The sequence below is a fragment of the Phoca vitulina genome, unplaced genomic scaffold, assembly GCF_004348235.1.
Source record: "Phoca vitulina isolate PV1807 unplaced genomic scaffold, GSC_HSeal_1.0 scaffold89, whole genome shotgun sequence".
Taxonomy (NCBI): Eukaryota; Metazoa; Chordata; class Mammalia; order Carnivora; family Phocidae; genus Phoca; species Phoca vitulina.
This window is the reverse complement of record NW_022589792.1, coordinates 1,725,600-1,743,052: the sequence shown is the minus strand read 5'-3', so window position 1 is coordinate 1,743,052 and position 17,453 is coordinate 1,725,600. Positions and strand designations below refer to the sequence as shown.

Sequence of the window (17,453 nt, the reverse complement as noted above, 5' to 3'; positions counted from 1 at the left end):
CTCAGGTCACGATCTCAGGGTCATGGGATGGAGTCCTGTGTCGGGCTCTGCACCCAGCTGGGAGTCTGCTTAGGATTCTCTCACCCTCTCCCTCTGTGCACCCCCCCACACACACGTTCTCTTTCCAAAAAAAAATTAGAATTAAAATGGACTTATCTTAAACAACGTTCAAAGCGACAGAAAAGTGACAAGAATAATACAGTAAACTCCCTTCTGCTCTGCCCTACACACGCACTGTCCCAAGTGGCTATTTCCATTTAAATGTAAATTATTATAATTAATTTGTGCTCCATAACCACACGTGCCTGGTGGCTACCGAACCAAACTGTGGAGATAGAGAACATTGCCATGGTTGCAGAAAGTTTTTTTTTTTTCTTTTAAGGTTTATTTATTTGAGAGAGAGCACGAGGAGGAGGGACAGAGGGAGAGTCCCGAGCAGACTCCACTGAGCATGGAGCCCAACATGGGGCTCGACCCCACGACCCCAAGATCAGAACCTGAGCCGAAACCAAGAGTCAGACGCTCAATCGACTGTACCACCCAGGTGCCCTGCAGAAAGTTTTAATGAACACCCGCTGTGAACCCCTCAGAAAACATCTTAACTGATTTTTTTTTTCCTTGTGACAAAATAATTCATTGTGACTATAAAAGGCAAAATTCTAAAAATACAGAAATGTTTGGCACGGTGGAAGGTGCCATGGTCCCAACTGGTTGAAATGCCTCTGTTGTCAACACGTTGGGGTATCTCCTATCAAACCTTTTTCTAATAGGTTGGATCTTTAGAATTTTGGTTCACTGACTTTTTCTCGAGGTATCCTATGCATACATATTGTGCACAGATCGTGTACAAAAGTGTATAGCATTATGGCCTTTGGCAAGCAATATCCCCGTGTCAGCGACACCAAGACAGGAGGTGGAGCATCCTCTCTGCCCATCCCTGGGTCCCCCCTCACTTCCCCCAAGGGTGGGGTGATGGAAGATTGCTCTCTTTACCTCTCCTCCTCTGTTTTTCCTCTGGACCGTTCCAACATGAGATCGTGGGGGGCTTTCAGAGGGTTTTGGAAATCCCAGAAATTTATGTAAAGTTATGTATTTCTGAACTAAAGGTCTACTGTCAGTTTTCCAAATGGGTCTGTGAGCCAAGAGGCCTTCCAGAAATAAAAAATATTGTCATTCACAAGCAATTGCCAAGGACCATTTTGTCGTCTTTGTTGACTTGTTCAGCTCATGCTTAAGACCCCGTTCCCCAGCACCACCCAGTTTCTTGCTTTGCTTTTTTCTAATACGTGTATTTTTATTTTTAGTTGTGGTAAAATATTCATGACACTTACCATGTAAGCCATTTTTTAAAGATTTTATTTTTTTATTTTTTTTATTTATTTGACAGAGAAAGAGACAGTGAGAGAGGGAACAGAAGCAGGGGGAGTGGGAGAGGGAGAAGCAGGCTCCCTGCTGAGCAGGGAGCCCAATGCGGGGCTCAATCCCAGGACCCTGAGATCATGACCTGAGCCGAAGGCAGACGCCTAACGACTGAGCCACCCAGGTGCCCCTATTTTTTTAAGTAACCCCTACTCCCAATGTGGGGCTCGAACTCACAACCCTGAGGTCAAGAGTCGCATGCTCCATAGACTGAGACAGCCAGGCACGCCCCCCATTGAAGCCATTTTTTTTTTAAGATTTTATTTATCCATTTGAGAGAGAGAGAGCACAAGCAGGGGGAGGTCAGAGTGAGAGGGAGAAGCAGGCTCCCCGCCAAGCTGGAAGCCAGATGTGGGGCTCGATCCCAGGACCCTGAGATCATGACTTGAGCTGAAGGCATACGCTTAACCGACTGAGCCACCCAGGTGCCCCCCATCGAAGCCATTTTTACATGTCCAGTTCAGTGGCATGAAGCATATTCACACTGTTGTGTAACCATCCCCACCATCCATCTCTTTCCTCTTCCCAAACTGAAACTGCCCATTAAACACTGACTCTCACCGCCCCCGCCCCCACCCCACCTGGCTACTGTTGGTCCACTTTTTGCCTCTATGGATTTAACTACTGGAGGGACTTCAAATAAGTACAATCATGCAGTGGTTGTCTTTTTGTGACCGGCTTACTTCAGTTAGCACGATGTCCTCAAGGTTCATCCACATCGCATCTGTCAGAATTTTTAAGACCGAATAACATCCTTTCATATGGATACACCACATTTTGTTCAACCATCCATCAGTGGACACTTGTGTTGCTTCCACCTTTTTGGCTATTGTAAATCATGTCGGGTCTAGAAATATCTCCAAATCCTCGCTTTCAATTTTGGGGCTATATACCTAGAAGTGAAAGTGCTGGATTATTCCATTTTTAATTTTGTGAGCAACCGCCATACTGATTTACCACAGCGGCTGTGCCATTTTACATCCCTACCCACAATGTACAAGGGTTCCAATTTCTCCACCCCCCAGCCCCCCGCTTTTTTAATTTTACATTAAAAAAATAAAATTATTATTTTTTTAATAGTCCCCATCCTAATGGTTGTGAGGTGGCTCTTGCTTTGTTTTTTGGAAGGGAGGTGAGTGACCTTTTTTGACAGGAGCATTTATATCTATCCGGCTATGGTTGTGCAATCCCAAATGGCTTATCTCATGACCAGCCCACCCCAGCTGATAAGAGAGAGCTATCATTAGCCCATGGTTTAGAAAGGTTCCGAGCTTGCCAAGGTCACAGGTAATCTGCAGAACCAGAAACTGAACCCCTGACTTCTTATCTCCTCATTATTTCACTCTGCATTGTTAAGTAATCCACCACCTTTAGACACAGAGAATGTGAGCCCCTGCCACAAGGTCACACAGCTGAGGGTGACACAGCAATCAGCATAAATGCTCAGCCAACAGGAGATGAGTGTTGCTCGCCCTGAGTGCTGTCTCCGGGGACCTAACTCCACACCCACACACTGATGTTTCAGCAAGAACGCTAGCTACCCGAGGAGACAAGGCTGGAGAGCTTCATTAACTTAAAAATCTGGGGATGGCCTTTTGGGGTCCTAAACCCCAAATATGCACAAAATCCAAACCTGTATGGATGTGGCATGCATTTTTCAAGAAAGAGCCCGTGTCACTGCTTTGATCAGATTTCAAAGGGATCTGTGACCTGGATAAGACTAAATCCATCTATCAGTCCTAAGGGTGTTCCCATCTCCATGACCACTGTAAAAATATAAAAACAGCCCTTGGGGTCGTCACAAAAACTGTCTCTTGAAAGTAAGCTCTGGGGGCGCCTGGGTGGCTCAGTCGTTAAGCATCTGCCTTTGGCTCAGGTCATGATCTCAGGGTCCTGGGATCGAGCCCCACGTCAGGCTCCCCGCCCTGCCCTCCCCTCTCCCACTCCTCATGCTTGTGTTCCCTCTCTCACTGTCTCTCTCTCTGTCAAATAAATAAACAAAATCTTTAAAAAAAAGAAATGAAAGTAAGCTCTGGGGGTGCCTGGCTGCCTCACTCGGAGGAGCATGCGACTGCTGATCTTAGGGTCATGAGTTCAAGCCCCACATTGGGTGTAGAGATGACTTAAATAAATAAAACCTAAAAAAAAAAAATAAAGTAAGCTCTGAGGAAGAAGGTGGCCCCAGGCGTGGGGTCGGGGACCTGTCAGAGTCCTGATGATCAATCAAAATCACATTTCCTGACTTCTCTGTGGTAGCTTCTCTCCTTCCTCCCTGGCTTGCCTTCTATGTTCTGCCGGCTTCTCCTCTTTTCCACAATTTCTACAGTCAGAGGGTCTCAGTGCTTGGTCCTTGGGCCTCCTCCTCCTTATTCTCTTCCAGGGTGGTGGCATCTGGTCTCAGGTGCATCTGGACAACTGACTTTTATTCCCAGCCTAAGCGTCTCTACGGACTCACAGCCAAGCAACCACCTTCTCGATAGTTCCATGTGGCCATGCCCCAGCTACTAAGAACTTCCCTAAACCTTTCACTTCATGGGGCCCTGAGGGGGCCCTCCATACTTATCTCCATGCCTGTTCCTCTCCCTCTTGGCCACAAGCACCACCACCCATCCAGGTGTTTGGGTCAAACACCCAGGAAGCAACTTCTTCCTTTTCCTCATTCTGCATATCCAGCCCAGCCCCAAAATTCTCTAGACTCTGCAAGATCTGCAAGCCAGTCCACTCCATAGCTCTCCTCTACTCAGTGCCTTCCAATGCTTCCTGTTACACCGGAATAAAGTTTCAGGACCCCTGGAAACCCTCTCCCTCCTCCTCTCCAGCCACTTGGACCTCCTCAGTATTCCTTAAACAAACTAAAAATTTCCCCACTTCGTTGTCCTTTGCACAGGCTCTTTATTCTGCCTGGCACTGGTTTCCCAACATCTTTTTATCACTCAGATCCCGGTTCATGGTTCATATGTCCCCTGCTCAGGGAGTCCGTCCCTGTCCCTGGCCACATAGCCTAAAGTCACTTCCTTCCCTGCCCCCAACTCCGTTGACGCTATCCCAGACCCTGCTGGAGTGCCTTCAAAGCACAGTTTCCTCGCTAAAATGATCTTGTTCGTTTGTTTCCTTGCTTATTGTGAGGTCTTGCCACTAAAGCAGTGGCCTTCCGTGTTTTTTGTGTGACCTACAGTAAGATGGAAATTACACCTGTGACCCAGCAGTCCAGGTGTCACGGTTGCACAACAAATTATTCCCAAATTTACTGCCTTTGAAGAATGGCATTGATCTTGCTCAGAGATCTACAGTTTCAGCAGTTTGGTGGGGACAGCTCATCTCTGCTCCTCTTGGTGTCAGCTGAGATGCCTCCAAGGCTGGGGGCTGAAATCATTTCCAGGCTCAGTCACTCACTCACTCACTTCTGCTGCGACCTCATCTGGGAGACTCTTTATATCATCACCTTGGGTTCCTCACAACATGGCAGCTGGGCTCTGAGAAAAAGTATCCCAAAACTGAGAGAGGGCAAGAGAGCAAGAGAGGGCACAAGCTAGCACCAGGCGGAAGCTGCATCCTAGTTTCTGACCGAAGGCTCGAGGCTTGTAATTCATAGTACCCTTTCTGCTACATTTTATTTGTTGCGGAGTCCTGCTGAAGTTCAAAAGGAGAATGAGTCTGCCTCTTGATAGGGAGTGTCAAGGTTGGAACTATTTCCGTAGCCATTTTTTGAAAATATAATCTGTCACACCCAATACACAAATGCAGATTTTGGAGTTTCCCAAAACAATACTTAACGTTCTGTACACAATGCACTGATTTTTTCCCCACTGTATTTTGTAGAAAATGCTGCTTGTGACAGGCTGAATTGATTTCCTTACCTCAGTTTGAGAAATTTGTCACGTAAATGGGCAGCTTTTCTTTTCTCTACTATAACCCTTCACACAGCATGGTGTTTGGTGCCAGTGAGGCTGGGTGCCCGACCTGTTAGTGTTCTATGTAGGTTTTATTTAACGCTTTAATATTGTGCTCACTGAATACCCAGCACCGTCCTCACTTAATCCTCACGCCAACCCCTAAGTAGGTACTATTATGACCCCCATTTTACTGAGGAGGAAAGGGAGGTTACAGGGAGGTGAAGTCATTTGCCCAGGGTAACAAAGCTAGTACGTGGGATTCGAACCCCATAAATCTGGTTGCGGACTCTATTTTGCTATGCAGCCTCTTATGGAATTTATGTACTTATTACGTTGATTGTGAGGACCCCACGCACACTCTATATAAGGTCAGCTCCACGAGATGCAGTCCAAGGCTTCGCCCCTAGAACCCCGCCCTGGATGCAGCAGGCTGCCTACTGCCAAGGACACAAACAGCTTCAGGATCTGCCAGACGCTTTCCAGCCTGCGCAGGCGCATCATGCAGGACTCCCGCAGGCACACACACACCTCCCTCCCTGCGCCGATTGGTCATTGCCGGAGACTGACGAGCTGGCGCAGGCGCACTAGGCCAGACCTGAAGCTACCTCCCGCCCATTCCCTGATGACTGACGGAAGATGAAGCCAATGGAAACGGGCCTCTTCGGGAAGGGGGCGGGCCCTGCGGGCAGTTAAACCTGCGCGGGAATGGTCCTGGCGTAGTCATGGCTGCCTTCCGAGACATGGAAGAAGTGAGCCAGGGGCTGGTGAGCCTGCTGGGCGCCAACCGCGCGGAGGCGCAGCAACGGCGGCTGCTGGGACGCCACGAACAGGTGGTGGAGCGGCTGCTGGAGACGCAAGACAGCGCCGAGCAACGGCTGCGAGGTCAGGGCTGGGGCCGGGAGCGGCCGGGACCCGGGTCCGCGTGATGGCAGGGGGCAGAAGGTCCGCCTCAAAACCCTCCCTCCTGGGCGCCCCCATCCCTGCCCTATTCTCCCGTAGACACTGCCTCCTCTGAGCCTCAGTTTCCCCGCCCGTGAAATGGGCTTCAGGATGGCAGCCACTTCCCAGAGAGTTAGTGGGTGAATATAGGAGCTCGCAGGGTCTGGCCCAATTTTGAGCGTTCCGTGAGCAGGAGCTGGGGGACTCGGTCCGAAGTGGGGCTCAGGAGTCAAAGCTCTGGGTTTTAATCCCAGCATCCCCACTTATTGAGGTTGTTCAGCTATTTTATTGAGCACCTGCCGTGTGCCAGGTAGAGTGCCAGCCCTGGGTTAGAAGCAGAGAACAAAACAGACCGATAGAGGGTAGTTAATGCTAGCGGGGGGGAGGTCAGAGGATAAACAAGGAAAATGGTAAGTCAGGAGGTGACGGGCTAAGGAGAAAAACTGGGTTGTATAGGAGGGAGTGGTGATGTTTTGGGGCAAGTCAGCAAAAGCCTTCTGAAAAGATGATGTTTTAGCAGAAACCCAAGGAGGCTTGGGAGGGAGCCAGGGCTATGGTGAGGATTAAATAAATCGGTGCTGGTAAGATGCCCCCTGCTTTACATGGAGAGGACAGTGGATAGATAATACCATTTACGTGGAATCGAAGACACCTTCAAATGTAAGACTCTTAAAGCTAAGGGGAAAAAGCTTTGCTAATAAATATCTTAATATGCTACAGAGAGGGCTAGATCAAGCCTCTCCCACAGGTGAGAGGGGCTCGCCCAGCCTGCGACCTGGATTTCAGGTAACTCATGAGCCCTGCGGCCCCAGTCCAGTGGCTGCCCTCTCAAGCCTCAGTGTCCTCATCTATGAAATGGGACCACTGATAGCACTTAGCCATTTTTAAGTGTCCAGTTCAGTGGCAATAAGCACATTCACATCAGTGTGCAGCCATCCCCACCGTCCGTCTCCAGAACATTTTCATTATCCCCAACTGAAACTGTACTAATTAAACGCTGACTCTCCTCATTTCCCTTCCTTCCAGCCCCTGGCACCCACCATTCTACTTCCTGTCTCTATGAATTTGACTATTCTAGGGACCTCATATAAAGTGGAATCCTGGAATTTTGTGTCTGGCTTATTTTCTTTTTATTATTATTTTTTATATTTTCTGTCTGCCTAATTTCGCTTAGCAGAATGTTTTGAAGATTCATCCACGTTGTAACGTGTCAGAATTTCCTTTCTTTTTAGGGCTGAATAATATTGCAGTGTATGGACATACCTCATTTTGTTTGTCCGTTCATCCACTGATGGACAGTTGGTAGCTTCCAGCCCCCCGGCTATTGTGAATAATGCTGCCATGAACATGGGTATGCAAATATCTCTTTGGGTCCCTGCTTTCAAATCTTTTTTTGTATTTTCCCACAAATGGAATTGCTAGATCACGTGGTAATTTGATATTTAACTTTTTGAGAAACTGTCATCCAGTTTTCCACAGTGGTTTCAGTGCCAGGGTTTGTTTGTTTGTTTTTTTAAAGTTTTTATTTATTCATTTGACAGAGAGAGAGAGCGAGAGCAGGAACACAAGCAGGGGAGTGGGAGTGAGAGAAGCAGGCTTCCCGCAGAGCAGGGAGCCCGATGCGGGGCTCCATCCCAGGACCCTGAGATCATGACCTGAGCCGAAGGCAGACGCTTAACGACTGAGCCACCCAGGCGCCCCCAGGGTTTTTTTTTTTTTTTAATGCCTTTTTACAGTTACGTTTTATGCGGAGATACTGTTTGGGTTGAGACTGAAATGACCTAGGAGGTAGGCAGGGGATGGCTTGGGGGAAGCATGTTCCTGGCAGAGGTGACTGCAAATGCGAAGGTCCTGAGGTGAGAGTGAACTTGGAGACCCCGGAGAAAGTGGTGCAGGTGAGGTCAGCCACAGCCAGACCCTGCCGGCAGTGAGCCCCCCAGGAGGTGTTTGGAGGTTGTTCTAAGTGTGGTGCATGCCCCAGTCAGTCTTCCCCTTCTCTCCTCCTCCTCTCTCTTTTTTCTCTCTTCTCTCTCCTACCCACTGCATTCGCTCCCCCTCCATTGATGGTTTGGGGAGCAGATGGCATCACCCAGACTGCCTGGGTTTTAGCAGAACGGATGGAGTTGGGGCTGGCGAGACAAGAGTCAGTGTACCAGGGAGCTGGTAATCTGGGATCCAGTTCAGATCCAGGCCTCAGAGCTAAGTGCCTGTGGACAAGTCACTGAACATCTTGGGGCTTCTGTCCTTCACCTCTCCATGGGGGCAGGGGTTAAGCCACCTCCCTCAGAGGCTTGTGAGGGAGGAGGGCACTCCCAGGGAAGAATCCAAGGTGACTCGGTTGTCTGTGGGGAGGGTGAGGGGAGAAGGGGCAGGAAGGCTGCAGAAGAGAGCCAGTCCCTCAGCTATCCTAACAGGAAATCAGCAGGCACTGTTTAAAACAGACAAATCAAGAAATAGCAGCATAAGCAAATTATTTAGAAATGTGAAGGTCAATGCCAAAGAAAACAGTGATGAGTTGAAAGTGGCTGCTTCAGAGGGTTGGAGAGGCTTGAGGAGGGGGGTGCTCCTGTGTGTGTTTAAGTTTTCACAGCCATATACATGTACTATTTTGATGAAAAATTAACTTAATGTAAGTTTGTAAACACTTAAACGCCAGCCCTTTGGGAAACATTTCCATCTGTGTCTTCTCTGAGTTGGCGGGTTTCTCCAGCTCTCTGGGAAGAAACATGGTAACCTTGTTAGGGTGTTTTTGATCTTTCAGGGTTTTGTTCAAAGCATGTTTATTCTGAGTAGGTGCTGGCGATCTATGGTGAATGTAAGATGCAATGCCTGATTGGAGGAAGAAGGAGGAGGAGTGAATCATTCAGTGCTGGAGGGGCTGTCATGGAAGCATGGCCGTGCCCTAGGAGGGAGAGGAGAGTGTCCGGCTGCCCGAGTTGTGCACTGCCCAGGAGGTCTTGAAGGCTGAGTCCAGGAGTACGCAATGGGCAGGAGCACAGTGGCATCCCACAGAGGACAGGCAGGTGGAGGCCCAGGCCTGTGAAAAATGGGGCTTGTTTGAAGAATGATGAGGTGTTTTTGTGGCCAGAGCAGAGGGAAGAGTACATGGTGGGCTGAAAAGCAGGGAGAAAGGCTGTCGGGGAAGTTGAAGGTGCTCAGAGGGACCTGGACCTTATCGTGGAGACACTAGGCAGCCATGGGTGGTCTTTGAGCCGGGGAGTGACTTCACATTTGGTCTCTAAGACAGCCACACTGGAGGCAGAGAGCAGAAGGGACTGGCAAGCAGGGAGCGAGGGGGAGGCTGTTTGGGTGGTCCTGGAGGGACCTGTGAGGGGATTGCCGCTGGCCAGGAGGAGGGGACTGGCCAGGCCTGGATCACTAATGGGATGTGGGAAGTGAGGGCCAAGCTTCTTGCTTGGGCAACAAGGTTGACCGTGACATTGTAAGTTAAGACTAGGTGTGCAAAGAAGGACTGGATTGATTGATTGGTTGGTTGGTTGGTTGATTGATTTTTTTATTCATTCATTCGTTCGTTTTTTTTGGCGGATTCAAATGTGTTTTGGTGAAATGGAAGCACTTTTGCAAGGTCCGGGTGGAACTGAGTGGTGGGCTTTTGGAAATAGGATCGCAGGTTGGGGAGCCGTAGACAGGGAAGTGAGGAGTGGCCGAGACCTCAGGTGCATGAACCCCCCCCCTTTGTCCTCGGGCTCTTCTGGGGCAAGGGCAGACCCTGGAGAAACTGCTTTGAAGGGCTTCCACCTTCTCTCCTCTCCACCCCACCCCCCCAGAGGTTCTGGCCATGGAGGAAGAAGTGGCCCAGAGCCTTCTTGATGCGAAGGAGCGGGCGCACCAGGGGGGTGTCGAGTTGCAGCAGCTCAAAGCCGAGCTTCGGAAGGCCGGCGAGGAGGACACCCGTCTGAAGGCCAGCCTCCTATATCCTTCCGTGTGTGTGCGGCGGCGGGGCCTCGGGCTCACCCCGGAGACGCCAGCTCCTGGACGCTAGGCACTGGGCTTGGAGCCGGGGGCCCTGGGCCCCCCTGCAGCTGGGGTTCACGCGGGCAGCCCCCCTCCAGAGCGAGGTGACCTTAACTGCCTGCTTTACTCAGCTCACCCAAGAGCTGGAGGAGCTCAAGGAGATCGAGGCCAGTCTGGAGAGACAGGAGAGGGAAGTTGACGAAGACACGACTGTCACCATCCCCTCGGCCGTGTAGGTCCCTCCAGCGCGCGTGGGGTGGCGTGGCAGGTGTCGGGCGCGGTCCCGCAGCTGAGTTGGAGTCTCTGCGGGAGTGACTTTCTTTTCTCTCTCTTCATCTTGTTTTTTGTGTTCTCGTTCAGGTATGTGGCTCAACTTTATCATCGAATTAGTAAAATTGAGTGGGACTACGAGAGTGAGCCGGGGATGGTCAAAGGCAGTATCCTTTGTGGAGAAAGTGGAGCCTGGTGCGCCGGCGGCGATGTGAGGTGCTGAGCCGCTGTGGACAGCAGTCCGGCAGGTCCCCCGAGTCCCCAGACGACCCCGCAGTCCCGCTTCTGGGCATAAACACAAACAAATGGAAAGCAGGGATCGAACGGATATTTGTACACCTGTGTTCATGACTGCGTTGGTCCCAACGGCCGAAAGGTGGGAGCAACCCAGTGATGTCTCGGCAAACTGCTGGGTGAGCACGCTGTGGCGTATCCATGCCTTAAAGTAATATTCCGCCTTAGAAAGGGAGGGCGTTCTGGCACATGCTAGAACATGGATGTACCTGGAGGACATGGTAGGTGAAATCAGCCAGACACAAAAAGTGAACTGCTGTCTCATTCCACGGACAGGAGGGGTCCCTAGAGGAGTCAAAGCCACAGAGACAGGAAGTAGATGGCAGGGGCTGGGGGGAGGGGGAGGGGAGTCCATGTTCCAGTTCGGGAAGATGGAAAGTTCTGGAGACTGATGGCGAGGGTGGTTGCACAACCCCGTGCATGTACTTAATGCCACTGAGCTCTACCCTTAAAAACTGGTTAAAGTGGTATATTTTACATGTATTTCACCACAATTTTTTAAAAAGATAGTACATTATCAGAATTTAAATTTTGTTCACAGAAATCTCGTTTAGTCTCTAAATATCATCATACAATTTTTTCAGAGGCAGTATCCTTTGCTCCTGGGGTCCCGGGGTTGGGGGGGCACCGTGTGTGTCAGGCTTCCTTACATCTGTGCCCTCAGTCCATCACGGCCCCAGCGTCGCCCAGCCCATCCACCTGGACAGCACCCAGCTCTCCAAGAAGTTCATCAGCGACTATCTCTGGAGCCTGGTGGACACGGACTGGTAGCCGGGGGCCTCGGGGACACGTCCGTCCACAGCACAAAGCAGCGTGGTGGGTGGTCGGTGCCTCAGTGGTGAGATGAGCTGAACATTAAATGTTTACACACAAGTGCGGTTTGTTACTGGATTCCTTTTGACCTTCAGCCTCAGGGCTGGCCTGGCCTTGGCTAGGTAACCTCGGAGAACTGCCCTTGCGGCTAGACCTGCGGCTTCACGTCATGGCCACACTGTAGGAACGACGCTGTAGCGTATGAGGACATGTCCTGCGTCTTTGTCATTTGTGATTTGTGTATTGACTCGGGGCATATCCTTGAGTGCCACTGTGTGCCCAGAACTGGAATTTGGAGGTGCAGGCTGGAGCCCTGGCAGTCCCGTTGCCACACGTGAGGCGGGATGCAGTCCTCTAGGGTGGATGGGAGCCTGGTTCCCTGATGACCGTGGAACCGGGTATCAGCAGCGCTGGACTTTTTTTTTTTTTTAAGATTTTATTTATTTATTTATTTCAGAGAGAGGGAGCGAGCAGAGGGAGGAGCAGAGGGGAAGGGACAAGTACGCTCCGGGCTGAGCGCAGAGCCCGACGCAGAGTTCAACCCCACGACCCTGAGGTCATGACATGAGCCGAAATCAAGAGTCAGATGCTTAACCAACTGAGCACCCAGGCACCCCTGGACTTTTTTTTTAAGTAGGCTCCACATCCAGCGTAGAAGCCCAATATGGGGCTTGAACTTATGACCCTGAGATCCAGACCTGAGCTGAGATCAAGAGTCAGATGCTCAGTGAACTGAGCCACCCAGGCGCCCCCGTACTGGACACTTTATGTGGGGGGAGACTAGTCATCTTGTGTGTGCCACTGTTTGGTTTGGTTTGGTTTGGTTTGGGTTTTTTTAGTTTATTTATAATCTCTACACACCCAACATGGGGCTCGAACTCATGACCCTGAGGTCAAGAGTCGCATGCTCCACTGACTGAGCCAGCCAGGAGCCCCACAACTAAAGTAAATCTAACTGATGCAGCATACAACCCAGGCCAATCTATGTGTCCCCCTACCCCCCATCCTCAGTGATTTGGGGTACCACTAAGAATGGGAAGCTTACGGCCAGCCTGCCTGCCTGAGGGTGGAGAACGGGAAGTGGGTTCCCCTCAAACCTAACTGGCTGCCTTCAACATAAAGCCTGGCCGGTAGATTTGTTACGGTCACATGAGCCTCTGGGTCCTTTGGTCTGGGGTTTCGTGCACGTCTGTATAACTGAATTGTTTCTAGTAGGTGCAATGTTACGGTAAGTGTTTTTTAAGTGGAGAGGAGGCATTCTAGGCAGAGGGAGCAGTAAGTTCTAGCAGCATCTGAGCACATCATGGGCACTAGACACAGTCCATTCAGGTCACCCTTGGAGGTTCCGGGGCAAGGAAGACTGCCTGTCAGGCTCTAGGGAAATGGGCCAGTTCATTCGGTTCACAAAAATTCCCAGAACTTCAGAGGCCCTGTTTTTATGCCAAGGGCCTCCTCAGTTTTACGTGTTCGAGTAAATGTTCTCATAAGCCCTCCTGAGCTGTTTTCATTTTCAAGATCGGTAGGGTCTTTTATGGCATGAAATGGGCGCAGAGCCTCCTGTTTGTACCATCGGTCTCCAAAGGGCAAAAGACTTGAACTTGACCAGGGTTTTCCCACCTTAGGGACATCGGGGCCAGTCATTCTCTGTGGTACAGGCTGTCCTGGACACCGCAGGACATTTAGCAGCATTCCTGGCCACCGCCCTCTAGATGCCAGGAACACCCCCTCGGTCATGACAAACATGGAGCACGCGCACGAGGCAGCCGCCCCCCCCCCCCCCCCCCCCCCCCCCCCACCTTGCGGCCTCAGCCAAGAACCAGCCAGGCATCCACACGTGGTGGGCTGAATAGCTGTGTCCCTGACGGGCGTTCCCGCTAACGCAGCCGGCCTCCGCCTGCTCGAGGGCACGGGTGAAGGTGCCGGGAGTGCGCCCCGCCCGGGGGGGCCCCAAGAGCATGTGCGAATCGACCCAGCCCAGCTGAGCTGCGGGGCAGGCGATGAGGCACGCATCCTTGTAGCGGATCACGCAGAGCGCCTGGGAGACAAAGCAGGTGTGGGGGGCGGAGGCTGTTACAGACCAGAGCCTGTGAGTGCCCTTGGCCCAGGCCCAGGCCCTAAAGCCCTCCATGGGCCTGCTCTCCCTCCAGGCAATCGCCTCGCTTGGTTCTGGGAGGAGGCCAAGGAGGTGCTGGCCTGCCTGCAGCTCAGTTTCTCCAAGAGGAAGAAGGTCCCCTCGGGGAGGCTGCATGAACCCAGGCTCAGAGTGGCTGTGTACCTCTGTCTACCCAGGCAGCCCCCCGGGACTGGCCGAAGGAATGAGCAAGCGGGTAAGGAACGTGGCCTGGCGGGCGGGTTCAGGGAGGTGCCTGAGCTCACAGGGGCCTGGAGAGGCCCCGGCCCTCTGCATGCCTGGGCCCTGACTCACTGCCGGGTGCCTGGGACAGCCGGCGGGACAGCCTCAGGCCCACAGCCTCCAGTGTGGACCCCTACCCCACTCGTGCTTGGCCTTCCTCTGAGAGCCGCCCCGGCGGTGGTGGTCACCAGCTCTTGAATTCTGGAGGCCGGCCACAAGGCCTGCTGAGTGTTTGGCCCAGCCTTGCTGAGGGAGGACCGAGATTCGTGTCCCCAGGCCCGGGGAGTGGGGAGCCAGGCCACTGGCTTTGCGCCTGGAGGGCTGAGGCTTGACCCCCTTCCTCCTGCACCCCCTCAGGGCCAGCACAGGCCCAGCGCCATCCCAAGCCAGTAAAGAGTATTCATTTTACAGATGGGGCGACAGGCATGGACGGTCCGGTCACCTGCCCAAAGTCACAGGACAGTGACACCCCGGGAGTCTGAACCCCCACAGTGAGGCTGTGGGGTCCATGGAGGAACAGCCTCAGAGGTGGCGGCCCCTTTTTCAAGGTGACCTGGCTAGCAAGAGGCCAAGCAATGACGAACCCACGCCTGTGTTGGAGCTGCAAAGCTGACGTTCCAGATAAAGTCATCACGGATAGGTGGCCGCGAGTCAGACATCCGAAGGCCCAGCTGACCTGGCTTGTAATCGGTGTTTCTGGGGAAAGAGCCCAGGGAATGCGAGGGAGACCTAAGGCCCTCACACGGGGCAGTCCCGGGTCCAGTCCCAAGGCTGACTGCCCCCGAGGGGCCCACTCGACCTCTTCCTCTAAACCCCCAGGACTTCATCGCCGTGGTGGGGCCACCCTGTGTCCCCCACCCCCAGGCCCGGTGTAAGCGGTGCTCAGAGCTCTTCCTAGCTTATAGATCAAGGGGGTGGGTGAGTGCATGTGCCTGGGGGACAGGGGTCCAGGGCTGGATTTGAACCTCCGTTGTTGGATGTGAGGCCGTGACCTGATCTCTCTGGACTGGCTGGGGAGAGGCCGGAAAGACCAGTCGCAGGGCGTCCTCATGACAGTGCTTGGGTTCCTGGGGACCCTCTGAATGTGGTCCCAGGACCTCCTGTGGCCTCCCCAGCTGACTCAGAAATGTGGACTGGGCATCTGTGACCCAGCGGGCCACTCCCCCACACCCCCCCCCACCGTCAGGGAGCCACACTGCATTGGAGGTCAAGACTCATGGGTCCAGAAGGAGGAAACTGAGTCACAGAGAGTCCACCAGTTATTGGTGTGAAGTTCTCAGAGCAGCAGAGCCAGGGTTTGGACTGGACCTAGAGTTTGGGCACTGAACTCCAACTTTCAGTTAGTGATAAATGCTGTTACTGTTGGGGGAGGCTCTGGGGAGGCGGGGTCCTTGGAGCCCAGACTTAAGCGTCCAGGGGACAAAAGTGTGGAGACTGTGATCCAGGCAGAGGGAACAGCAAGTGCAAAGGTGGGTGTTCAGGGGTAGCCAAGTGGCCTGTGGGAACTGTGAGGCCTGAACCTTGAAACAGGGGGCTTGATCCCACAGGGAGGGTGGGGAGTAGGGAGTGGTTGCTTGATCCTGCTGAGCCTGCACTCCCCCCGCATAAGATCTGGAGAGGATTTCAGATTACAGGCAGGACCAGAGTTGGGGCCCAGGAAAAGGAAGCCTGATGACAGCCTTTTAGCACAGGCCACCTTGCAGTAGCCCAGCGTTTCTAGGGGGCTGGTCTTGCTGTGAACCCGGAGCTACCCCCCTCCATCCCAGGCACAGCGTGGGAGCAGAGGCCAGGATAAGCAGAACAGCTGGGCCTGGGAGGGTGGGGCTCCAGTAGGAGAGAGCCCCTCCCCCGAGGGCAGGAAGCAGGGCTGGAACCCGAGCTGCCTGGAGTGGGGGCTGGACCAGACCCAGGCGTCCCCCGGGGCTGCCCGCCTCCAACCCCCCCCCCCCAACTCAGTTGCCCTGCTCCGTGGGGTGGCTGATGTGACCAGGGCTCACCCACAGTCAGAGCCCTCAGCCTCTCCCTCATCCTTCATGGGAGAATTCACTTCCTGGGGGACTGAAGGAAGCACTCACCCCCGCAGTGGGGTCGGGGCTGGCTGGGGAAGCTGTGGGGTGCGGGCAGCCCTCCCCTTCCCCTCTCCCCCTCAGACCTGGGCTCAGCCCCGCAGGCTCCAGCCTGACTCACCGCAGGCAGCTGTGGTTGGGGCTGCCAGGGGTGGGGGTGGGGGGCAGCAGAGGACACGAGTTGGGGGTATCAAGCTTAGGGGAGCAGCTTTCTCCCACCACCCACCCTGTCCTGGCCAGAGCTACTGAGCCCTCAGAGCCGAGGAGGACAGGACCGCCAGCCCCCCACCTTGTCGGGGTGACAGCCCCCAAGCTGCAGAATGCCTCTACCGGAGTGGAGCTCTGGTGCTGAGCCCACAGACCTGGGAGTGCGACTTGGGGCCTTCCGATACGGGACCCGGTTCTGAGCCCTAAGAATCCATCCCCTCTACCCCTCGTAGCCAGTAGGGAAAGCCACGGGGTGGCAACTAGGCGCCCCCGGAGCTGCTTGAGCTGAGCCCAGTGACCCGAGCCTCCCCTTTCCCATCTGTGAAATGGGCGCAGGCTACATGCAGGGGGCGCCTTGCGGGCACCGAGGAAGGATTTCAGTCATCAGTCCTTTAACAGAAAGCAGCCGAAGCCAGACACCAGAAGCTTCCATCACCTCTGGCCACTCCCATGCGTGCCCTTGGCCCAGGGACCCCCCCCTCCCCCAGTCCTGCCACCTTCCCCTCGCTGCATCCTCGGGCCACCTCCAGGCCCCTTGTTTGCCAAGCCATTTACGCTCATTTGTCCCGTTTGCCACGCGGCTGAGCATGGAATCAGTCAATCAACCAATTATCGACCGCCCGCGTGCGGGCCCGGGCCGCTTCCTGTGCGGTCAGTTCAGTTCTCACCCCCGGAGGCATTTTGGAACCTTCCCAAGACAAAAGGCGGAAGGAAGGAAGGAAGTGCCACCCTGTGGACACAGAAGAGATAACAGGCCCTCCGCGCCCGCGTTCCGGGCATGCGCAGAGCCGCCGACACGCTCCGAGCCTGGGAGCGGGGATTAGCGCTGGCCCGGTTCGGTTGGGGGAAACTGAGGCTCTCGCGGGCCCGCGGTCACCCATCTCAACCTAAGTGGCCTGGCCCCACTGTCCGGCACTCTGGGAAGCCCCCCTCCCAGCCCGTTCCTGCTCTCCCTCCCTTTGCCCTGTAAGGCAGGGGACCCCATTCCCCAGGTCCTGCTGGGTTCAGCCAACGGGGGCCGCTGGTGGGAGAGGGCACCGGGAGGGGGGGAGAAGCTGACTCTCCCTTTTTTCTGCCGTACACAGGGTCTCCTGCAAGGCTCCCACCAGCTCCCTCCCGGGTTCCAGTAACGCCAGCCCCACCCTACACTGTTGCTTAGGGCTGGCTGCCTCATTGTTCCCCGATTTGGTCTTTAAAAAAACTATCATTTAGTATTAAATTGTG

At 53.5% G+C, this 17,453-nt stretch overlaps 1 protein-coding gene across 1 annotated transcript; it reads left to right on the top strand.

Moving 5' to 3' along the window:
- Positions 1-5,898: 5,898 nt before the first annotated feature.
- On the top strand, positions 5,899-11,648 carry SPC24 (SPC24 component of NDC80 kinetochore complex). The gene is made up of 5 exons (XM_032396148.1): positions 5,899-6,194; positions 10,040-10,184; positions 10,354-10,458; positions 10,587-10,663; positions 11,455-11,648. The coding sequence occupies exons 1-5, from the start codon at positions 6,035-6,037 to the stop codon at positions 11,559-11,561; spliced, it is 594 nt and encodes a 197-aa protein (XP_032252039.1). The 5' UTR covers positions 5,899-6,034; the 3' UTR covers positions 11,562-11,648.
- The last annotated feature ends 5,805 nt before the right edge of the window (positions 11,649-17,453 follow it).